Below are 20241 nucleotides of genomic sequence, written 5' to 3'. Positions count from 1 at the left end.
CTTGGTTGGTTTATGTGAGGACGCCGGCGTTCACCCAAAGTACCAAACACGCCGTCAAGGCAGCTGGATTGTCCACACCAGGCTTCCGTAGAAATGTGGCGGCGCAGAATGCCAGCGAACTGGAAGCAGGCCCACTGGCTCTATGTATGTTCTTACACACATGTGAGAACCATTCTACGGGTAGGAAAACCAAATGACTTTTATTGCCCTGCGAGTATACACTTACAGTGTATGAAGCCTTTTACCAATCTAAAAATCACAAATCAAGCCAAATAATTTCACACGCTGGACCATCAAGCCGCAGCGTATTGTATTCCTTGCAGCGCTACCGCGGCACGTCGTCGGCTTCCAATCCACGCAGACGGCTGTCTGGGAGACGCCGATGCGCCGATGCGCCGACCCGTCTGAGGCCGGCTTATCGATCAAACTATGAAAACAGTGCAAGCCGCTGTCGCGCCGCTGTTGACTCTCGCGTGTCTCTTGTCTCCCCCTCCAGAGAAAGTCGGCATGTTGTCGGCATTGATCGCCCCTTTCAAGTACATAAGCCCTGGGACCAGCAGCACGGAGGACGAGGACAGTTTAAGTAAGCCACCGCCTCTTTCTTTTTCTTTTCTCCCCCCCCCCTCCCCCCTTCCCTTCGTCCCCCGTCAGCACTCTCTTGCGCTAACTCTCCCAGAGACAGACACTAATATGGAAATTATCCCTCTGTCACCCGTATAATTCATTAAATGGGAAATGGGCTATTTGATTAGACATGGGTGTCAGACTGACTGTTAATCTGCATTATCTTTTAAAAAGTGAGCTATTGAATATTAAGCGTTACGTGATAAATAAGTCATTAGCCGGGCGCCCGTGGCTCACAAGCTCGGCAGGCGAAAAACGTCGGCACTTGATTCCGGCGGGTTGACATTCCTCGAAAGTCCGAGCGCCGGCTCGGGATCTCTCTTTTTTTTTTTTCTTCCCTTTACAGCGTCGACTTGGGTTTTTTTTTTTTTTTTTTTTTTAGCGGCTGTTCAGGCCGGTTGCCCTCCCTCCTCGCTGGGGGACGCCAGTGTGAAATAAACTGAGCGGCTGACATTTCGCCCCACCCACCCCACCCACACCCCCTTGAAACTCTGCGCGTATTCCCCCGCCAGCCCCATTACAAATAGGATTGCTGCTTTGCATCGGCCACAGAAAGCGACGTTCCCCTCGCGCGGCAGAGATTTGGAGGCAATTTGGGGCCAGATTACCAAATGATGCGGTAGATAACATTGCCATGTTAAGGGGATTTGTCCTAGGACTTTAAAACACTTAGCTTAGACACGAGAGAGAAGCGGTTTTGGCTGGTATTTTTTTTATTAGGGTATCGGGTGTTTGGTTTGATCCGATCACAGTGAAATTCCTATTTATTTATTTATTTTTTGCTCCGTCCTGATGTTTTTCCAACAACACTGAGTATTGATTTTGTTGTTTGTTTTTTTTTGTTTTTTTTTGTTTCGTTTTTCCAGGCACCAGTAGCGCAGAAGTCAAAGAGAACCGCAACGTGGGCAACCTGGAGGACCGCGCCGTCGGTTCCCCGTCCGAGTGCCAGTCGCTCTTCCGGCCCGACGCCGCCAAGGGCGGCAGCTCCGGCCTGAAGAGGAAGCGGCCGCTGGAGGAGGACAACAACGGTCACTTGTGCCAACTCCGCCTGGTCTACAAGAAGCTGTCGTGGTCCGAGGCGCCCAAGAACGCCTTGGTGCAGCTCAACGAGCTGCGGCCGGGCCTGCAGTACCGCCTGGTGTCTCAGACGGGTCCGGTGCACGCGCCCGTCTTCTCCATCGCCGTGCAGGTCAACGGCCTGACCTTCGAGGGGACGGGCCCCACCAAGAAGAAGGCCAAGATGAGGGCGGCCGAGCTGGCCCTCAAGTCCTTCGTCCAGTTCCCCAACGCCCCGCAGGCGCACCTGGCCATGGGCAACATCTCCAACCCCTCGGCCGACTTCACCTCGGACCAGGCCGACTTCCCCGACGTGCTCTTCAAGGAGTTCGAGGCGTCGCCGCGCTCCCACGGCCTGCCGCTGTGCCGCTCGGCCGCCGAGAGCGACCTCCTGAGACGCGGCCGGCTCCTCCGGCACACCCTGGACCTGATGGTGCAGGCCCAGCAGAGGCTGGGCGGCATCGTCCCCGAGCCGGAGAGCCCCAAGAGCGCCGTGGCGGTCCTCAACGAGCTGCGGCCGGGCCTCCGCTACGCCTGCCTGTCGGAGCGGGCCGAGGGCCGGCGGCTGCGCAGCTTCGTGATGGCGGTGCGCGTGGACGGGCGCATCTTCGAGGGCTGCGGCCGCAGCAAGAAGCTGGCCAAGAACCAGGCGGCCCAGTGGGCTCTTCAGGACCTCTTCGATATCAGGACGGCGCCCGAGGGGAAGACGGGCCTCCGAGCCGGCAGGAAGAGCTGTCCTCGTTTACCCCAGGTGAGCGCACGACAGCCGTCCCCGTGCTCGTCCTCTTTGGCAGCCACTCGGCCTCCTACCGGGGCCTGTAATGACCAAAACAGCAGGTACGCGGCGCAAAGCCAGGCGTACTTCAACAAGTAATTAAGGAAGAAAGGAAGCCGATATGGAAGAAGAAGCAGTGGTTGGTAAAATATTCTCAGAGCAGCGTTTTGTAAAAAAAAAAATAAAATAGTGAGAGGGTCTATATTCACTCTTTCATGTTTTTTTTTGTTGCAGTTTTAAGGATTAAGTTTGTGATATTTTGATTACATTGTAGATCGCAGCGTCTTTCCCTCTACCGAGCTTGCCAGTGAACTACAGTGCCCTGCAGACACAACCCTGGATACTTTGTCCGCATTTTTCTTTGTTGGTTTATTTGAGGACACAAGCGTTCGGGCCTGAATATGAAACACGGTGTCAGGTGGCAAGGTTTGTCCACACCAGGCTTCCGTAGAAATATGATGATGATATTCTTATATACACAAATACTAACCACCCTATTGGTAGGAAACCCAAATGACTTTTATTGTATTGCGAGTACACATTTTTAATTAAAGTTTTTATGGGCAATATATGAAGCTTTTGCCAATATAAAAATGATAATTCAAGCCAAATTTTACACACTGGACTTGTGTGTTGACTCAAACTAATTATAGTACCTCTAAAAGAGATTAGAAACCTGCATCACAACCTGGATTTATTCAGATTGTGTTTGTTTGTTTGTTGACGTATTTATTTATTTATTTTGGTCAGGTTTTTTTGGGGTAATCGGGAGACTTTTTGTGCGATTTCGTAACTTTCCCCCACTTCCCCGTGCGGGGCCGCCGCGGTTGTCGACAAACATTAATTCGATCCGCCGCCCAGAGGAGTTCGAAAAGCAAAGAGCAAATTAACAAACAAACACACCGAGTTCCAATCTCCAGCTCATTTACCCGGATATGTGAATGGCAATCAGAGCCAGGAAACAAGGTTTTTCAAGAAAAACACGAGACGGAGAGGCCCCCCCCCCACTCTCCCGAAGACACGGCAGCCGAAAAACGCCGATCTCAGTTCCTCGTCGCGAAATATCGAACGCCTGAGCTAAAAAAAAAACAAAAAAAAAAAAACAATACGACCCCTTCACGGAAACTGGCTTCCCTTCAACGTGCCTGCCACCGCATTGCGTTCCTGCAGGCTCCCGTCGGCGGGTTTGTGTGTCACATCATTATTATTCCCCCTGCCCCCCAAAACCCGTCGAAGGAGTCGGCCGGCGAGCGCGTCCTTCCCCGGAGCGCGACATCAACCTAGCAAACCTGCGCGGCTCGCCTGCCTGCGAGAAACTTTTTCTCTTCTTTCTCCCCGCCGATACGGCGTCTAAAAAGGATTTTAAGAGGATTTGCGGCGCCCGTTTAGTTCCGGAAAGCACTCGCATACGGAATTTCTCGAAAGTCAGCCAGACTTGGGGAGGCTTTCTTGCGCATTTTCAATGCCGAATTGGGAAGGGGGTGGGGGGGGGGGAAAAAAAAAAAAGCGTGCCTGCCCCGCTAAAAAAAAAAAGAAAAAAAAAATTAGCAGGCACGTGTTAAGTTACACAGCTGCAGCGTTAAATAATGTTAATCCCAAAACCCCCTCCAGCTTAGAGCCACTTCGCTCAGTGGTTGCGCCTTGCCAGGAGCTGATTGCATTGGGCAGGCGGCTGACCGCGCTGCGTCTCGACGGCTAGCGCGTAGGCCCGTTTTCAGATGTAGCCCCCTACCCCCCCCCCGACCCCCCGGGGGTAACGCAAAATGTTTTTGGTTTAAGGCCAAAATAAAAAAAAAAAAAAAAAAAGTGTGTCCCATCGCAATCTCTTCTCCTCTGCCAAATTTTCCACCGTGCCGTAACTGTTGCCAGATCCCGACCCCCCCCCCCGAAGAATCCCGTGCTTGCCAGGCAAAGCAAGAGTGGAGGAGGAGATTTGCCGCAGTGCAAGTGCGACTTTTCCCGCAAAGGGCGAACAATCCGTACCGTCGACCAAGCCGGTTGCGGCGGTCGGGGGGTGGGGTGGGTGGGGGGGGCGGATCAGCGGCGAGGAGACGCTCGAGAGTGATTTGCCGTCGAGGGGGCGAGGGTCTGTTTTTACGTGCGGCTCAGACCGGGACTGATATTTTATTCAAGAATGCGAAACTGTTATTGTGCCCGATCAGCAATCAAGCAGGCGGGGATTCCTGTAATGAATTCACATCCCCCGCCGAGATGGAATAATTTGTGATTGGAAAGCGAGCTGCCATTATGACGGGGAGGGGGAAAAAAGAAAAGAAACAGCACTAACTGCATATGTTATAATAGATTAATGTCTGTGCCAATAATAATTCTGAGGGCACTTTTTTGTGGTCGTCGTTTACTTGTAGTTTGGTCTCAGGCACAACTTCACGATCGATGTCGTGATTAGCTTTGAAATTGTTCAGTTTAGCTAGATTAGCCAGATGTGAAAGAATACGTTTGATTAAGGCTCTTTTTTTTTTTTTTTTTTTTTTTTTTTTGTTACAGTGCTCAAGCACTGTAGACCAAATGAGACATGAAAGACAAACAAAAACATTAAATTTAATTTTTTCTTCATTTTAATGCTGAAGAGTGTAATAATAAATGAAAAGATCATACATGATTGCCAGAAATAAATCTTAAGCACCTGTTTCCTAGCAATATGCCCTGTTGACTGGTCCTTATTTGCCTTACTTTAATATATACACACATATATGCATATATCTATATGTGTGTGTTTCACCATATATATATATATATATATATATATACACATATACATATACATATATATATATATACACATATACATATACATATACATATACATATATATACACATATACACATATACACATATACACATATACACATATACACATATACACATATACACATATATATATATATATATATATATATATACATATATATATATATATATATATATATATACACACACATATATATATATATATACATATACATATATATACATATACATATATATATACATATACATATACATACACACACACACACATATATATATATTTCACCATATATATATATACACACATACACACACGTTTCACCATCACTGATTGCATTTGATAATTTTAAGGATTGTGCGAGTAGCAGTTCAGAATTACGTCGCCGAGCCGCACCGCACCGCTCGCTCGCTCACTCACTCACTCGCTCACAAGACGTTTGACTGATCGGTGCGACAATCTCTCGCGCCGATCTGGCAGCCGCCAAATTCAGGTGCACCGCGCGAGCGACAGCAGTCGGGCGGCTCAGAGCTGGAAGGTCATTTAAAGGCCAGACATCCAGACCTGCGCCGCCTCCTCCCTCTCCTCCTCCTCCCCCTGCCCCTCCTCCTCCTCCCCCTCCCCCTCCTCCCCCGCCTCGTGCCTGAGAGCTGGAGATAAACCCGGCCCCTCCTCTCGCCTCCCCTCCCCCCACCAGACAGCCACACCGGACCAATAGCCGTGATTTATCGGCAGCCATTTGGTACCTGAGCGCCTATGAAATTGTAATGAACTTGATTACGCTTTTTAATGAAGTGTGAGAGGTTCCTCAGAAATGATTACGGCGGCCGCGCTCCGGCTCACAGCTGGGCGGCGGGGGCAGAGTGTGTGTGTGTGTGTGTGGGGGGGGGGAACTGTCAAAAAAAAAAAAAAAAAAAAAAAAAAGTAGTTTTTGTAGGGTAAACGCAGGTGGAGACGACTCCTCGGAATAGATTACAGGGTCATTTTATTTTTTACTGTATGTGCTGCTGTGTAACGCAACCCAACCAACCAACCAACCGGCCAGCTATTTCGCTCCCTCGCCGCTCCGGGCGGGGATTTATTATTTTTTTTCTTCCCCTTCCAAAGCTGCGTGCTGACACGGTACATTAGATTCAACAGCCGGCACCCTCGCAGGTCATATTTTTGCATAGATATTAGAGAGACGGGGGACGATTCTAACCTTTCGGCGCACAACGCAGCTCTCCCCCTCCTCGTTCCGACGGGTAAACGTTTTTGTTCGGCAAATTTCACACCCGGACCTGCGCTCCCTGGCGCTGCAGCTTTTTTTTTTTTTTTTTTTTTCTTAAATCCACTTAAATACCACATGATGAGGCAAGTGGCTGCTTAAAGGGCAGACTGACGTGTCCAAGTGCAAACGGTGGCCGTTTCCCATTGTTGCTGCTGCTGCGGCGGCGGCGTGCTAAGTGACAGCACTGCGACGAGACGCAGCGCTGTCACGCGAGCCTCTCCAGGTCCCTGCGTAATGATCGGGATTTTGTTCGCAACGCTGCAGACCTTGGTGATCTTCAAAGGATCATGCCGCCGCTAAAATCACAACTGAGGAGCGTTAAGGACATTTGTCGCCCTGCAGAGAATAAAATGTGATGAGTCACTGCAGGGTTAAATGTATTCTACTTAACTGAGAACAGACGTATCTAAATAACCGTTTGTCCATCAGCTGTTTTTCTTTTGTTTGACAGGACAACCACGATCGCAACATTACAGCCATTACAGCATATGTGTCATACTCTGGCCCGCGGGCCAAATTTGGCCAGCAGTGCATTATATTTGGCCCGCGAGGCGATACAAAAATCTCAAACTAGTTATACTGGTGATAGTTGTACCATAACCCTTAATGGTCCAGCCTGTAAAATTTGGCTTGTTTTATGGTTTTTATATTGGTAAAAGCTTATTATACTGCCCATAAATACATTGATAACAGTGTAAACTCGCAGTACAATGAAAGTCACTTGGTTTTCCTACCCTTAAAACAGGTCTTATGCATATATAAGAATATCCATAGATCAACGCACTTGCTCCCAGTTAGCTGCCACCTTGCACTGCCATATTTCTACAGAAGCCTGGTGCGGACAATCCAGCCGCTTAACAGCGCGTTTCTATTTTCGGTGAACGCTCGCATCCTCAGAATAAACCCGACAAGGCCACTGTAGCTCACTGGCACGCTCGGGAGAGGGGAGGCTGGCGAATGAGCAGCGGCAATCTGAAATGTAACCACGTGATGTCACCGTTTCCTCTATAGATTTCCAAATATTACACACACTTCACCTTCAAAGGGTTGTTGGCTCACTGGTTATGATTTACAAGTAGGTGCAGAACTACGTCAGCACCCAGCAGTGAGATCATATAGGGGACACACACACACATACATATACACACACACACACACACACACACACACACACACACACACACACACAAGTAAATATTAGTTTTTATAGTTTTAAATACTGTTTTTAGATGACAGTAACATTGAACGCACCGTACAGGAAGGCATGTCAATATTTCCCCCTTGCGTTTTGCTCCCCTCGCCCCAGCAGGGGGAGGAGCTCCGCCGCCCGCGAGTCGCATTTCGCTCGGCTGAATCCGCCGACACTGACGAATGCAGATGTTTTATCAGTCTATTTGCACTGCACTTTGGGTGACGGCCACAGTTGATCCTTGCGAGCGCGGGCCCCCCCCACACACAGCCCCCGCCAGTGTTGCTGTCACCACTGCCGAAGCCGCGACAGTGGCCGCGAGGTCCCAAGCCGTTAATCAACTCGTCGCCAACGTGTTGTTCGCACCTTCCCTGCCGCCGCCACCGCCGCCTCCCGTCTCTCCCCCTCCGAGTCGGAGGCGCGGCCGGGCGATCGCCGTCGCTAATTTGTTGTGGCAATATTAATTAGTGATCAGCCTGTCGCAGCTGTTTATACTGAGACGGATTAGAAGTGGAAGAGATTAGACAAAGAAAACAATCTGCGAGCGGCTGAGCGGCTAACGGGTTGGGGGAGTGGGGGTGTGGGGGGTGGGGGGAGGGGTCACCTTCACGTGTCTGAAATCATATTCAATTTTGCAAAGGTAGCCGCCGCTAGAGAAATGACTGACCGGCACACTCGATACCTTTTGATTATTTGATAACTGAATCGTTTGGTTTTTTTTTATCCCACCGCCGAGCCGCGATAAACGAAAGGGGCAGACGGGAAAAAAAAATTAAAAACCCTCTCCTTCCGCAATAACCCCGCCCCCCCCCCTGGATTTTTCCATTCCGGCTCCTCCATCAACGCTTGATTTTCATTCCGCGTCGGCCGCCGAGCACATTTCCCTATTCTAATGGAGCTTAATCCAGGGTGGCGGCGCGTGGCGTCCTGACCACTGACCCTTGTACTGTCCTTCAGCGCGCGGGGGCCGCTGCTGACTCCGTACCTTCCCGCCGCTCCGCTCGAGCCTCGGGGGTGGGTGGTGGAGTGGGGGGGGGGGCGCTCGTCCCGACTTGGCAGTGAGCGACGTGCGCGGCGGGTGGGGGGGGGGGGGGGGGGGGGGATTAAATGGCCAATCAAGGCCCCTAAGCAGAGCGGTAATGATTCCACTTGGCCAAATGGGTGCCGGGATATTTTGTCACTTGACTGTACAGCCAGTAATGGGGGGGGGGGGGGGGCAAGATTTTTTTTTTGTCCTGCGACTGGAGGAACGTGCGTTAAATCAGTACAGAAACCACCCCCCCCTGCTGACTGATTAATGTTGAAGAGCAACATTCAGCAATGGATGCAAATGTTGCCGTGCTGCAAGAGGCTGCTCGAAAAGATGTGTTGGCGGCGTGTTGCCCCTCCCCCTCCCCGGAACGTTCCTTTGTAGATGCGAAAACTTTTCTCTACAGGTATAGACAATAATCAAGGCAGTAATTATTGATAAGTTACTCATCATAAAATACCCGACAGCGCTCCCATGACAAGAATTTAACATTTAGGTAGTTCAAGCTCTTTGTAGCATATTTCGTCAAGCCAATTACCTCATTGGATTTTCAAAATTAGCACAAAAAAAAAGAGAAAAAAAAAAAGAGAGTGTGAAAGTTAAAGTCCAAAATAAAAACTTCCCTTTTTGGATTTCTTTAAGAAATCAAGTCGATGTCAGTGCAGAATAAAAACGTGTACGTATGGCATTGTAATGCTAGGAATAGCCGACTGCGTCCCACTTATGTGTATGTGTGTGTGTGTGTGTGTGTATGTAAAGGGCAGAAACACATTGTCCCACCCAATTTAAAACGTCTTAATTACAGTCCGACTCCCCCTCCCCCGTCCTATACATTACCCATCGCCTCCCATATCCTCGTCGCTTTCAGTTCACTTCTTAATTAGGGGAAGCATCAATTGATTCTTCCTCGGGGGGGGGGGGGAACGATTAGGACAAAAGCGTTGGCCAAAATAATGTCAACCTGCGCGGACGAGCCGAAGCTTTTAAGGCCAAGTCGTGGGAAAATACACAGCTCTCGGTATTGCTATCCGCACGCTAATTGTTTGCGCTGCCGCGTACCGAAAGAAAAACCCCGAAGTGACTCGTATGTGCGTAATTAGTGGAACGCCAGGGATAAAAACGCGCAGTAAACAGTCAAACGCTCCTCGGCCCAAATTACAACAAAGATGATTTTTGGGGTAAAAAAAAAAAAAAAAAAAAAAGGAGGAGAAACATCTGTTGCCTCAGTGTCACGCCTCGGGACCACAGCACCTCTCCCTAGAGGGGTTGCAGAACGGGAGAGACCTGAATAAGGTGTTTGCATGGCGGAAATGCGCGCGCGTGCGTGCGTGCGTGCGTGCGTGCGTGCGTGTGGGGGAGGAATGAGAGGCGGGCTGTGTGGCTGTAGCGAGGGAGGCGAGGATGGATGGAGTGCAGTCGGGGGAAAGAGAGGAAAACCTCAGCGGAACAAAAGACCTTCAGGATTAATTAGGCGTCAGATTGGTTGCAGGGCACGGCGGAGGGAGGAAAGTGAGAGAGATAGAGTTGCAAGGGGGGGAGGTGAGAGAGAGAGAGAGCGAGCGAGCGAGCGAGGGAGAGAGAGAGGGAGAGAGAGTTTAATATTCTGGGAAGACCTCATGTCCTCGGCCCTCATATTTCACCCTGCCTGCACATGAGTATACAACAGGCAGGCTTTTTAGGGGCCCCGCGCCGCTGTGCCTGCAACCACTGTCTGCAGGGTTATGGATGGATTCTGCTCCTTGTCTTCATGTATTTTTATGTTGTCCCAGTGGGCAATTCCGGGGAACATAGAGGTCATACATGCGCCGCGTAATGTTTACATGATGGTTTCCCCCCCACCCTCTGTCGGGGTTCTCTGCATATATTTCGCGAGGCGTGCGTGTGTGTGTGTGTGTGTTTGCATTCGCGCCAGTCAGGGGACTCCAAGAATTTTGCAACAAACTTGAGGACCTCGTTTTGACAACGGAGGGCTTTTGGAATTTCACGGGACGTTTTTAAATCGCCGCTTGTCCGCCTGCTGTTGCGCACGAGCTCCCGTTTAGCGGCGCCAGTTAAACATTGAGAGTCATAGTTACAATTCAGAAAATTGTAAGAAAGAAAAAAAAAATAAATTCCACAAGGGGTCTGCATGTCCACTGGCGGTGCGAGCGCTGAACCTCTATTGAGAAAAGCGAGGGGGTCTTTTTGTATCGCTTGTCGGTGTGGTACAGCGGATGAAGCGCATCACACTGCATGCAGCCAGGGGATGTCCTCTGTTCCGTTTCCCTGGGAAGTCCAACGGGGGCCACTCATCGGTGCCATCGTGCAGCCGCTTTGGCTGCTAAATATGGCACAGGTGCCGCAAAGCACAGCTATCACTCAATAAGAACCACGCGCGCCTCTTTGATGAAAGTGTATTTGTCCTGTCAGGCAGGGACTCGAGGCAGGACTCAGATCTTTGAGAAACCAGTGACCTGGTGTGGTGACAAATCAAAAGGCGACGAAATGTCCTAAGAAAACCCGTCCAGGCTTTCAGGAGCGAGAGCTCAGAACTCTGAATAGTCAAAAAAGAAAAAGAAAGAAATCACTCCAGGAGGAGAACAAAAAAGGCGAACTATCCAGAGCTAAGAAAACTAGGCAAACACAAAACACAGCAGGAATAAGGCTAATGACTGTTACTGTGAAGAAAAAAAAAATGAACCAAAACGAGGAGGAAAACCAGACCTCATAGAAAGTACCACAAAACAACTGACGTCTAAACACGGAGGATCTTAGAAAACCGATGAAACTTCAATAACAAAATCTAAATCACTCTTAAAGAGGAAAACAAAACGGCTCTGAACAGGAACGAAGACCGGGGATCTGAACTAAGCTATAGTTGAGGCAATCTCTGTGACCGCGAGCACATGCCAAGACCAGCTGACCGACGGCCAAAGACGCTCTGGCACTCTGAAAGAGGAGACGCTGCCTATTTAAGCATACAGAGGGTAATGGGGAACAGGTGAAGACAATGGGTAATCAGGTCAGACACACGAGTGACACACAAGGACGGGCAAGTGCTCTGAAACGAGAGGAGACTTAGTTTCCTTTTCAAAATAAAACGGGAAAATGACCGGACTAAAAAAAAAAAAACAAACCCCAAGACAAAGAACTTGCGCATGAAAATCCATCTGCTCCACCTGCTTACGTCAGGTGTGTCTGCCTAATTACATGCGAGTTAAAAGTCGGACTTTACGCGCTAACGCGTTTACCGCGATGCGATTAGAATGGAGGCATAAGCCGCTAATTCTTTTAATCGCAAACCTTTTGTCCCTTCCATTCACCCGTTGTCAGGTCCTCAAGCCGTAGCGCTATGTTGCGTCATATTTTGTTTTGGATTCATCATGGGGGTCGTGTTTTGTTCCACTCAACAAAATGCATGAGTAACAAGTGGGTCTAGCTGCACCGTTTTAAAACAAATAACAATACAAAGGATAACACAGGAAATCCTTAATTTTGCGCTCGTTTGGTTCCCAATTAAGACCCCTCCCCCTTGGTAAGAATTGCTTTTCATAAATTTGGATGTAAAAAGGAAAAAAAAATAACAGAATTTTAAACAGACAACTCAAAACGCGATTAATCGCGATTAACTATGGAAAAACAGAACTTAATCGCAATTTTAACAGCTCTAGTTAAAAACAAATTTAGATGCAGTCAATCCCTCATTAAACCCCCCTGTGCCCAGTCATCCGATCTCCTCTTTGGTAACGATTGCTAAATTGCTTCTCCGGGGTCACGGGCGTCACCTTTACATTGAAGAGACGTGTCTTGAAGCTGCCTGATAATAGTGGCACCATTGTCACGGTCACAGAGCGCGACGTCTCCGGGGCGACCTTTGATGCCGCACTCTCCCCCTCCAGTACAGGAAGTGCTGATCTCTGCATACAGATGACAGGACGTTTCATCGTAGTCATAATATTGCTCCTCCCGCGACGCCGTCTCTTTCGGCAGATCAAATAAGAGCCAAACCGGAGGGCAAGGGGGCAAGTCGTGCCCTCAGAACATTTGTACCGATCATTGGCGTCATTTATCACGGAGGCGGCGCCGCGCACAGATTCGAGGTATTCCGGCTGTGTGAACTTTAGAACAAAGTCTTCCGGGTAGATGAGCTGATTAGCCATTCGATCGGCTTCACAGAGCAGCGATAAAACTCTGACAGAACGTGTCGTCGGGGCAAAAAAAAGAGGGGGTGTGGGGGCCGGGGGGGGGGGATCAGCAGCTCACAGCATGAATAGTTATCACATTTTCCATTCGGAGGCTGAATGGAAAGGTTTTTTAGTGTTTGTGACTTCTGAGCTTTTCACACTAAGAAAAAAAAGATGATCCAGCTTGCTGTACAAGCCTATCAAATTTGGCAAAAAAAAAAAAAAAAAAAAGGTCACGAGTTGTAATGTGTAGTAGTTTTCCTCAAACCCCCACGCGGACTTTCGTACTTTTCTCAACCCAGTTTCTTTTCATTCCGTGAGCACTTCGCGGCCCAACGGGACGAACGTGCATCGCCCCGATTTGGCCAATGCAGGATAGAGTGACACTGGCAGGGCGGCGTACGCGCACAACCACAGCACAGGGAGTCGGCAGGAAGGAATAGAACACTTGGAACGGAAGGTCGGGCGCAGAAACCGAGCAAAGGCACCTGGTTTATTTTCAAAATGGAACCAAAAAAAAGATTTGAAGGAAAATAAACTAGACAACAAGACGAGCCACTGAAATAAGGAAGGGTACGGTATTTATAGGGATGCACCGATACCGGTACTGATACCAGATACCCCTATTCGTACTCATAAGATATGTGCAGATACCGCGACACAGATAAAAAAAATTTTTTACTAATTTTATAATGTGTCTTATCACACATTATATGGCCTTATCATGTACGCGGTATCGTTGAGTACTGAAATGCAAGTACTCGAGCTCGACTTGTGCTGTAATGCAGTGGTATCGGTGCATCCCGAGCACTTAGCCAAGCTATTTAGCACGTGCCAACGTGACAGTGATGTTCCTCAACAAAAAAAGAGAAGGTTTCTCGTTGCTTCTCGCTCTCAGAGGAGTCGGTAGACGATTGGAATTTGGAAGCCAGGTTGGTGGAGAGGACGTTGCAGCAGAAATACCAGAAAAGCCTCTCGAGAGTGTTGTCGATGTATTTTTCCCCAAAAAATCTTCAGACACTGTAAATTTCAGGGGCGACAGACCCGCGAATCCCTGAGCGCTGGCGGCGGGGCGCTTCGGCGATTCGCCTAAAACGCGCGAGACGTTGACATTTTCGCCAGGATTTGTTTTACCCTCTGCCTAATACTTTAATAATTAAAAAAAAAAAAAAAAGAAATCAGCTGCGTTATTTCTCACGGCTCCGTCCACCTTTTTCGTGCTAATTGCCGCGCTAAATGTCAGCGCTGACGTCATCATCGGGCCGCCGCGCGTGTTGCCTCCTCTCTCCCAGTCCCCATCGTCCGCACTCACGGCGAACGAGTAGCGAACGCGCCCGATTCCACCGACTTTCACTTTTTGACTTGGCGGCGTGCAGTCAAAGGTCGTCCGACGCGGCAGGCAGCGCTGTGCGAAATGTGGGGAAACAAAAAAAAAAGGGGGGGAGGGCGGGGGTGGGGGCACAGGAGAAGGCGCGAGTGAAAAGGAGAGCACACGAGCGTTTGTTACAGTCCGTGTGTCTGCCGAGCCCTGCGTACTCCGCAAAAACGCCACCTCATGGATTTTTTTTTTTTTTTAGCAAAATGGGGAAAGAGCAGCAGGGGCCCACCGGACCGGGCCGGCCGGCTTCCTCTGCGTCTTTGTGCATTGTTGTTCACATCGTTCAATGCACCTGGGAGCTGTGAAGTGCATATTATGACGGTGCAGTGTGTGTGTGTGTGTGTGTGTGTGTGTGAAGGATCATCATACTCTTTTTAAACCTTCTTCTGTCAGGGGATATTTGCGAGAACCAAATCGTCACTGCAGTAAAGACCAGCACTTTCCTATCTCCAAAGAAGTGTTAACTGTATATATCTATATATATGTATATCTATATATATATATATATATAGATATAGATATAGATATATATAAAAGACTGTCAGTCAATTAAAAATTGTAATCTAGATTAATCGCATAGTGTCCTGAGTTAACTCAAGATTAATCACAAATTAATTGCAATTTAAATTTTTTTTGACCCTGTTCTATTTGTGACTTAACAAAATATTTATTGTGTTTCTTATACTCTAGGAAAAAAATGTGGAAATATTCTATACATTCTATTTTATTTTCAACATTCCAAAACGATTACATACTTGTACTGTCCAGATACTCTCCCAAAAAAAAAAAAAAAAAAAAAAAATGACCCTCAAACCTTGAGGTATTCTCAAGCCATCCATCGCATTTGTCAATCGTGGTATTATATTTAGAAAATTCCAGACCACATTGTTTTGGATTCTCAATACCCAATGAATAAAGGACTTTGGAGAAAAACAGACAAACTATGTACATGTCACACGCAAAGTGTTCCTTCTAGCTAGCAGTTAAGTTTAATGTTGTGGATTAATGACATTTTGAGTCAGCCCCTCTGCTGCTCAGTCCACAAAATGATTCTAGGTCAGTTACCAAAAAAATAAAAGATTCTGTCATTTTTCTCATTTCATAACTAATATGAGATGAGGTCACAGACAATAAATGTAATAAACACCAATAAACTCTAACGGCATTGTATTATTTCAAATTGTCTGTTCTGCCTTTGGGAGACTGCGTGACTCACCACAGAGCCATTGGGCTTGAGTAAAAGTTAGCTACCTGTCACACTGCCCCCATTATTTGCATCAGCCCCCCTTTTGCATCAGCGAGGGCCCCAAACCAACACAACATTGACATTTCCCAGTGATCCCTTGTTGACTGTTAGGAATTCTAAAATAGCGCCCAGGGCCATGAATCAAATGTCAGCACTGGCGCGGCGGTGGAACCATATCAATATCTGATGATGTATGGCTGGCTGTAGGGCCTTCGAACATGGCCACAATCGTGACACAGAGTCCAGTCAACACTTAGTCATCAGCGGAGGGAAGGCCGGTGGATTTATGACTCCCTCAGAGGTAAATGGACATGCCAAACAGCAAAAACAAACAACCCAGCTGTGCGAGTCTGAAACTTTTCTCCACCGTTGCTTCAGTCGTTCACTCACAATGAAGTGCTTTTTGAATTTCATGATTTCTGCAATAATTGCGACGGATGTAGACGTTATCTGTGACCTCGGCTTTGAATTTGTTTTGGATTCCGGCTCTGAAATCTTGCCCATCTATCTTGCCGACTGCCAACAGAGTGCATTTGAAATTGGTCTCGAGATTTCACTGCATCCCACAACCAGCCAGCTTCTTTTAAGGTTAAGTTGTGTTGTAAGCGGAACAAGGACTGTTCCAACTGCTTCCAACTGCTTGTAAACAATGGCCGCTGTTTAGATTAGCCTAGATTTTCTTTTTTGGTGGAAATAAGACACTCAAAGAAGAATTGTAATGTAACGCTAACTCTGATCGGAACAAGCTGATTTAGGTTTATTATTAATATTAACATTGGTGAAGATTTTCTTTCCTCTAAATCATAGGAATGGGGACACGTCCACTGTTATATGGATAGCTTGAAAACATTTAATAAATACAAAAACAGAACACATAACATGGAGGAGTTCGGCTTTGCTAATTTTAGCTTTCGCAAAGACTCGAACTAGCTAAACTGGTAGTGATATATCTGATTGGTTTAGCCAGTCACCTTCAGTGTTTAGCCTCCTCAAATCCTTTCTATGAGCTTTTTAACTAGAGAAGTACAAGAGATAAATCCTGGATTTCTGAATCACTACACCCCAAGTGTCAGGTTAGCTTGCCCGCGAGTTAGCGGCGTCCTGTACTGCTACTTGTAAGGCTAGCGCAAGTCACGGTGCGTTAGGCGAACATTGATTCACAAACATGGCATGGAAGGCATGCACAACTTTTCCACATCTCTTAATCTCTTCCGCCCGCGGGGCGACGGCGGCCCCTTGGCATCGCACGCTTACAAGCCCTGTTCAAAGGGCGGCAGCGGGGGTTTTGAAGTCTCGCTGATTGCCGGGGTCAAATCCGCCAAAACAGTCACGGCGGTATCTTCAAGAGCAGCAGGGATGGAGGCAACTTGGCAGAGGCTGACACAACAGCCCAGCGCCCCTTTGGACGAGGCCATCCAAGTGCTTCAGAGGAGCCATTTGAATGACTCGGCTCTTTCAAGACATGAAAGGTGTCGCCAATTCACGCCGTCCTCCCGAACACTCCAAAACGCCGGCCGCAGCCTGTACTCACTTGGCAGCAGAGGCCATACATTTGGAGTTATTATTTCAATGTCTCGTCAGTGGCTAGTGTGAAATATTACAAACTCCGCTGAGAATGTCCCCATCGGGAGAGCGAGCAAAGAGTCAGACTGATAAATCTGTGAGTGCAAACATCTTGACAATAAGTTGTTTTTATTAAAAAACTCAGTGTCCCACGTCTCTGTTATGATCGTAGCCGGTCTCAGATGGTGGCAAGTGAGTATTATTTCTGAGTGATTGTGTTATTTTTCCCCCAAAGGATTGGAAAACTTGCATTTTGAGAGAGCAGAATGTTCTAATAGCAAAAATGAGCTTTTACGTGGTGATTACAGAAGCCCATAAACTACTTCAGAGGTGTCCATTCACCTTACGGAGACAAAATATTTCAGAAAATATATTGAATTCCGTAGGAGTACATTTCTAAATTTTTAATTTAATGCAAAAAAACAAAAAACAAATGGCGTAACATTTGTTTTTTTTACTTTACGACGTTTGTCAGCCGGACCGGCGGTGCTGGCTTCACGTTACTTGTACACCTCGTTGTGTAGCGACGGAGGACTTCTTCCTTTTTCGCCGTCTTCTTCTTTGTCGTCGTCGCCGTCTTCTTGACAGACTGGACGTAGCTTTGGCGTAAGGTCGCCCCCCACAGTCTGAAGACGTAACTGCACTTAAGGGGTGTCCCATTTCTAAGTCACAAGATAGCCCTTACACTTATTTCTGAGGGCCAAAGATTGAGGGTTAAGGGAGGAATTGGAATTGGCCACAAGGTGGCTACCATACCCCCTTCAGGTGCCTCCTTTGCTCAATATGCTGGTGTTGGGTGGCAACGAGTTAAGTAAGTGTGAAGTTTCGATGATGTACGTACTGTGTAAGAGACCCTCCACTGCGGAGAGAAAGTGAACCGAGGAGACTGTGAGGGCCCGCGACCTGCTGCTCTGAGCAGAGACGGAAACCCGCTGTCAGATTTTCCCTCCGTTTACTCTTTTGAACAGCTGTTGACGCGTTTCGGATGCGTCAGTACAGACGCTGGGGTTGACCTGGTCACGAATGGCAAGCTGGCAAGACGGCGCTCTGTGTGAAAACGCTGGCGCAGCAATTAGCCACCGTCAACGGGCTCTGTGGAATTACCGAAGGCGGAGCCTCTGATGTTCCTCCGAGGTGGCTCGCTGTGTCAAAATGGCTCAAGACTACTACGGCGTGGACACCTGGGCACCTTGACAGGCATACAGGACGTCTCTCAATTTATCTTAGTCTGATGGAGGGGAAAGGTGAGAAGACTGACTGTCGTGGGAGCGTTGGGGGATGGATGTTCTCTGCTGGTCTCTGTAGGCAGGCTTTAGTGCAGCTGGAATACCAGCACCGTGACCGGATGGACTTTTTGAGTCAGGATCTTCTGACCCTCTCGACCTCCTTTGACATTGATTTTCAGTTTTGGGACGGTTCGTTGGTTGGGTTGGCTGGGATGGTTTGGACCGACAACGTGTTGACCTGCTCCCTGCAGGCCTCCTTCCTCACTGTTGTCAGTAATCAGCCCCGCAATTGGTCGTGGCAACTTCTTTTTAATGTTTTCCGTCTGTTTGTTTTTGAATACCAAAACGCTCAAAGTCAACACGTGCCTGTCAGTCAGCTCTCACATTTGTACACGCTAGCAAATGTCAAACCGTTCCTTTTTTATCTTCCCAAGTTTGATAAGAAACTACACCAGCTGCTAACGGATATCAAAATCGGAAATGCCTTTATTGCCTTTATACGCCCAATTCCAACACGAAAGTTAAGTCATAGATCGCTTGACATTGGCAGAGGAATACTGGGTGGAGAAGGGGATGGCTAGACCTGGTTGGAGGAATAGTTTTTTTTTGTTTGTTTTTATCAGTTATAATATACCACATGGAAGGATGTACAGCCTTTTTGACTTGAGATGTTGACGGCTGTCTATTTTTGCCCAGCATGTCATGGCAGCCTTCGTTTTTATTTTATTTTATTTGTTAGAAAACAAAACGGGCTGAACCCTCAAATTTAGTCTTGGTTATAAAACACATGCGAAACTTCAAAGTTAAAGTAAGCAGAGGTACGAAAAGGGAGTAAAGTGAAATCATTCACGTAAGTGTCATATGTTTGTGTCATTATGCAAGAATGCGGATTGGCTGCATAAGGTCGTTGTCCAGTGCCAAGTCTCTATCGCAACCTGTGTCGACCACAGTGTTTCCTGGAGCTGAGACCGAGACTGCTGAGTTGCCAAGCTACCTAAGCTAGGTCCATTTGTTTGAAAGCGGTTGCCGCCAGCCACAGAATGAATCTCCCTGATCCCCTCCCCCTCCATCCGCCACCCTCTGGCAGGAACGCAGTTGAGCCATTTTGCCTAACGACAACATTTAATCCGCAGAGTGAAAACGACCTTTTCCAGTAAAGGTTCGGTCAACGAGACGGTAATTGATGGACGACCGTCCCAGATGATAGAAAACGATCAGATTTTTTTTCTTCATTTTTTTTTTTTTTTACACAACTCCTTGTCTTTAAAGGTCCAGTGTGTAAACTTTTGCTTGATTTCTGATTTTTTTTTCAGTGGTAAAAACCTAATATACTGCCCATAAATACGTTATTAAAAGTGTATACTCGCGGTACAATAAAAGTCATTTGGCTTTTCTACCCTTAGAACGGTTCTCATGTGTAAAAGTATACCCATAGATCAGTAAGAGTCTTGCTCCCAGTTAGCTATCATCTTGCACGACCATTTTTCTAAGGAAGCCCGGTGTGGACAATCCAGCTGCCCGACAGCACGTTTCGTATTTAGGGTGACTGCTCGCGTCTCCAAATAAACCAATGAAGAAGAAGGTGGACGAGGTATCCAGGTTTGGGTGCGCAGGGCCACAGTAGTTCACTGGCAAGCTCAGAAGGCTAAAAAGAGAGACTAAAAGAGCGCTGCAATCTAATTTGTGACCGCCGCTGTTTCTTCTTCAAAATATCCAAATATTACACACCTCACCTTTAAGTTGCAAACGTAATAAGCTGCTTGTCGCCAGAAAAGAAAATCGTGGACACGGTCCCCCGCCGGCACTTTGTTCCGGCCGCGTCGCTTGACCAGGAAATTCCCCAGCACTGACGGCTGTTGACTTGGTGCCGATTACTTGCAGCTGATGAGCACTTCCCGGAGAGCTCGTTCCCTTTGGAAAGGCTTAATAAATCTTGGCGGCGGCGGCAGCAGC

General features: G+C 47.8%; 1 protein-coding gene across 2 annotated transcripts in view; it reads left to right on the top strand.

The window, feature by feature from the left end:
• The window catches only part of adarb2 (adenosine deaminase RNA specific B2 (inactive)), a 178197-nt gene that overhangs the window by 112502 nt on the left and 45454 nt on the right, over positions 1-20241 (top strand). For both annotated transcript variants that reach the window (XM_076043147.1, XM_076043149.1), the window contains exons 2-3: positions 497-583; positions 1491-2431. In XM_076043147.1, coding sequence (XP_075899262.1) covers positions 497-583; positions 1491-2431 — 1028 coding nt within the window. The remainder of the gene's footprint in view (positions 1-496; positions 584-1490; positions 2432-20241) is intronic.

The sequence above is a fragment of the Nelusetta ayraudi genome, unplaced genomic scaffold (genome assembly GCF_046127955.1).
Source record: "Nelusetta ayraudi isolate G7.1 ecotype Tasmania unplaced genomic scaffold, CSIRO-AGI_Nayr_v1 ptg000073l, whole genome shotgun sequence".
Classification (NCBI taxonomy): Eukaryota; Metazoa; Chordata; class Actinopteri; order Tetraodontiformes; family Monacanthidae; genus Nelusetta; species Nelusetta ayraudi.
Note: the sequence above shows the minus strand (reverse complement) of the source record. Positions and strands in the feature narration are given on the sequence as shown.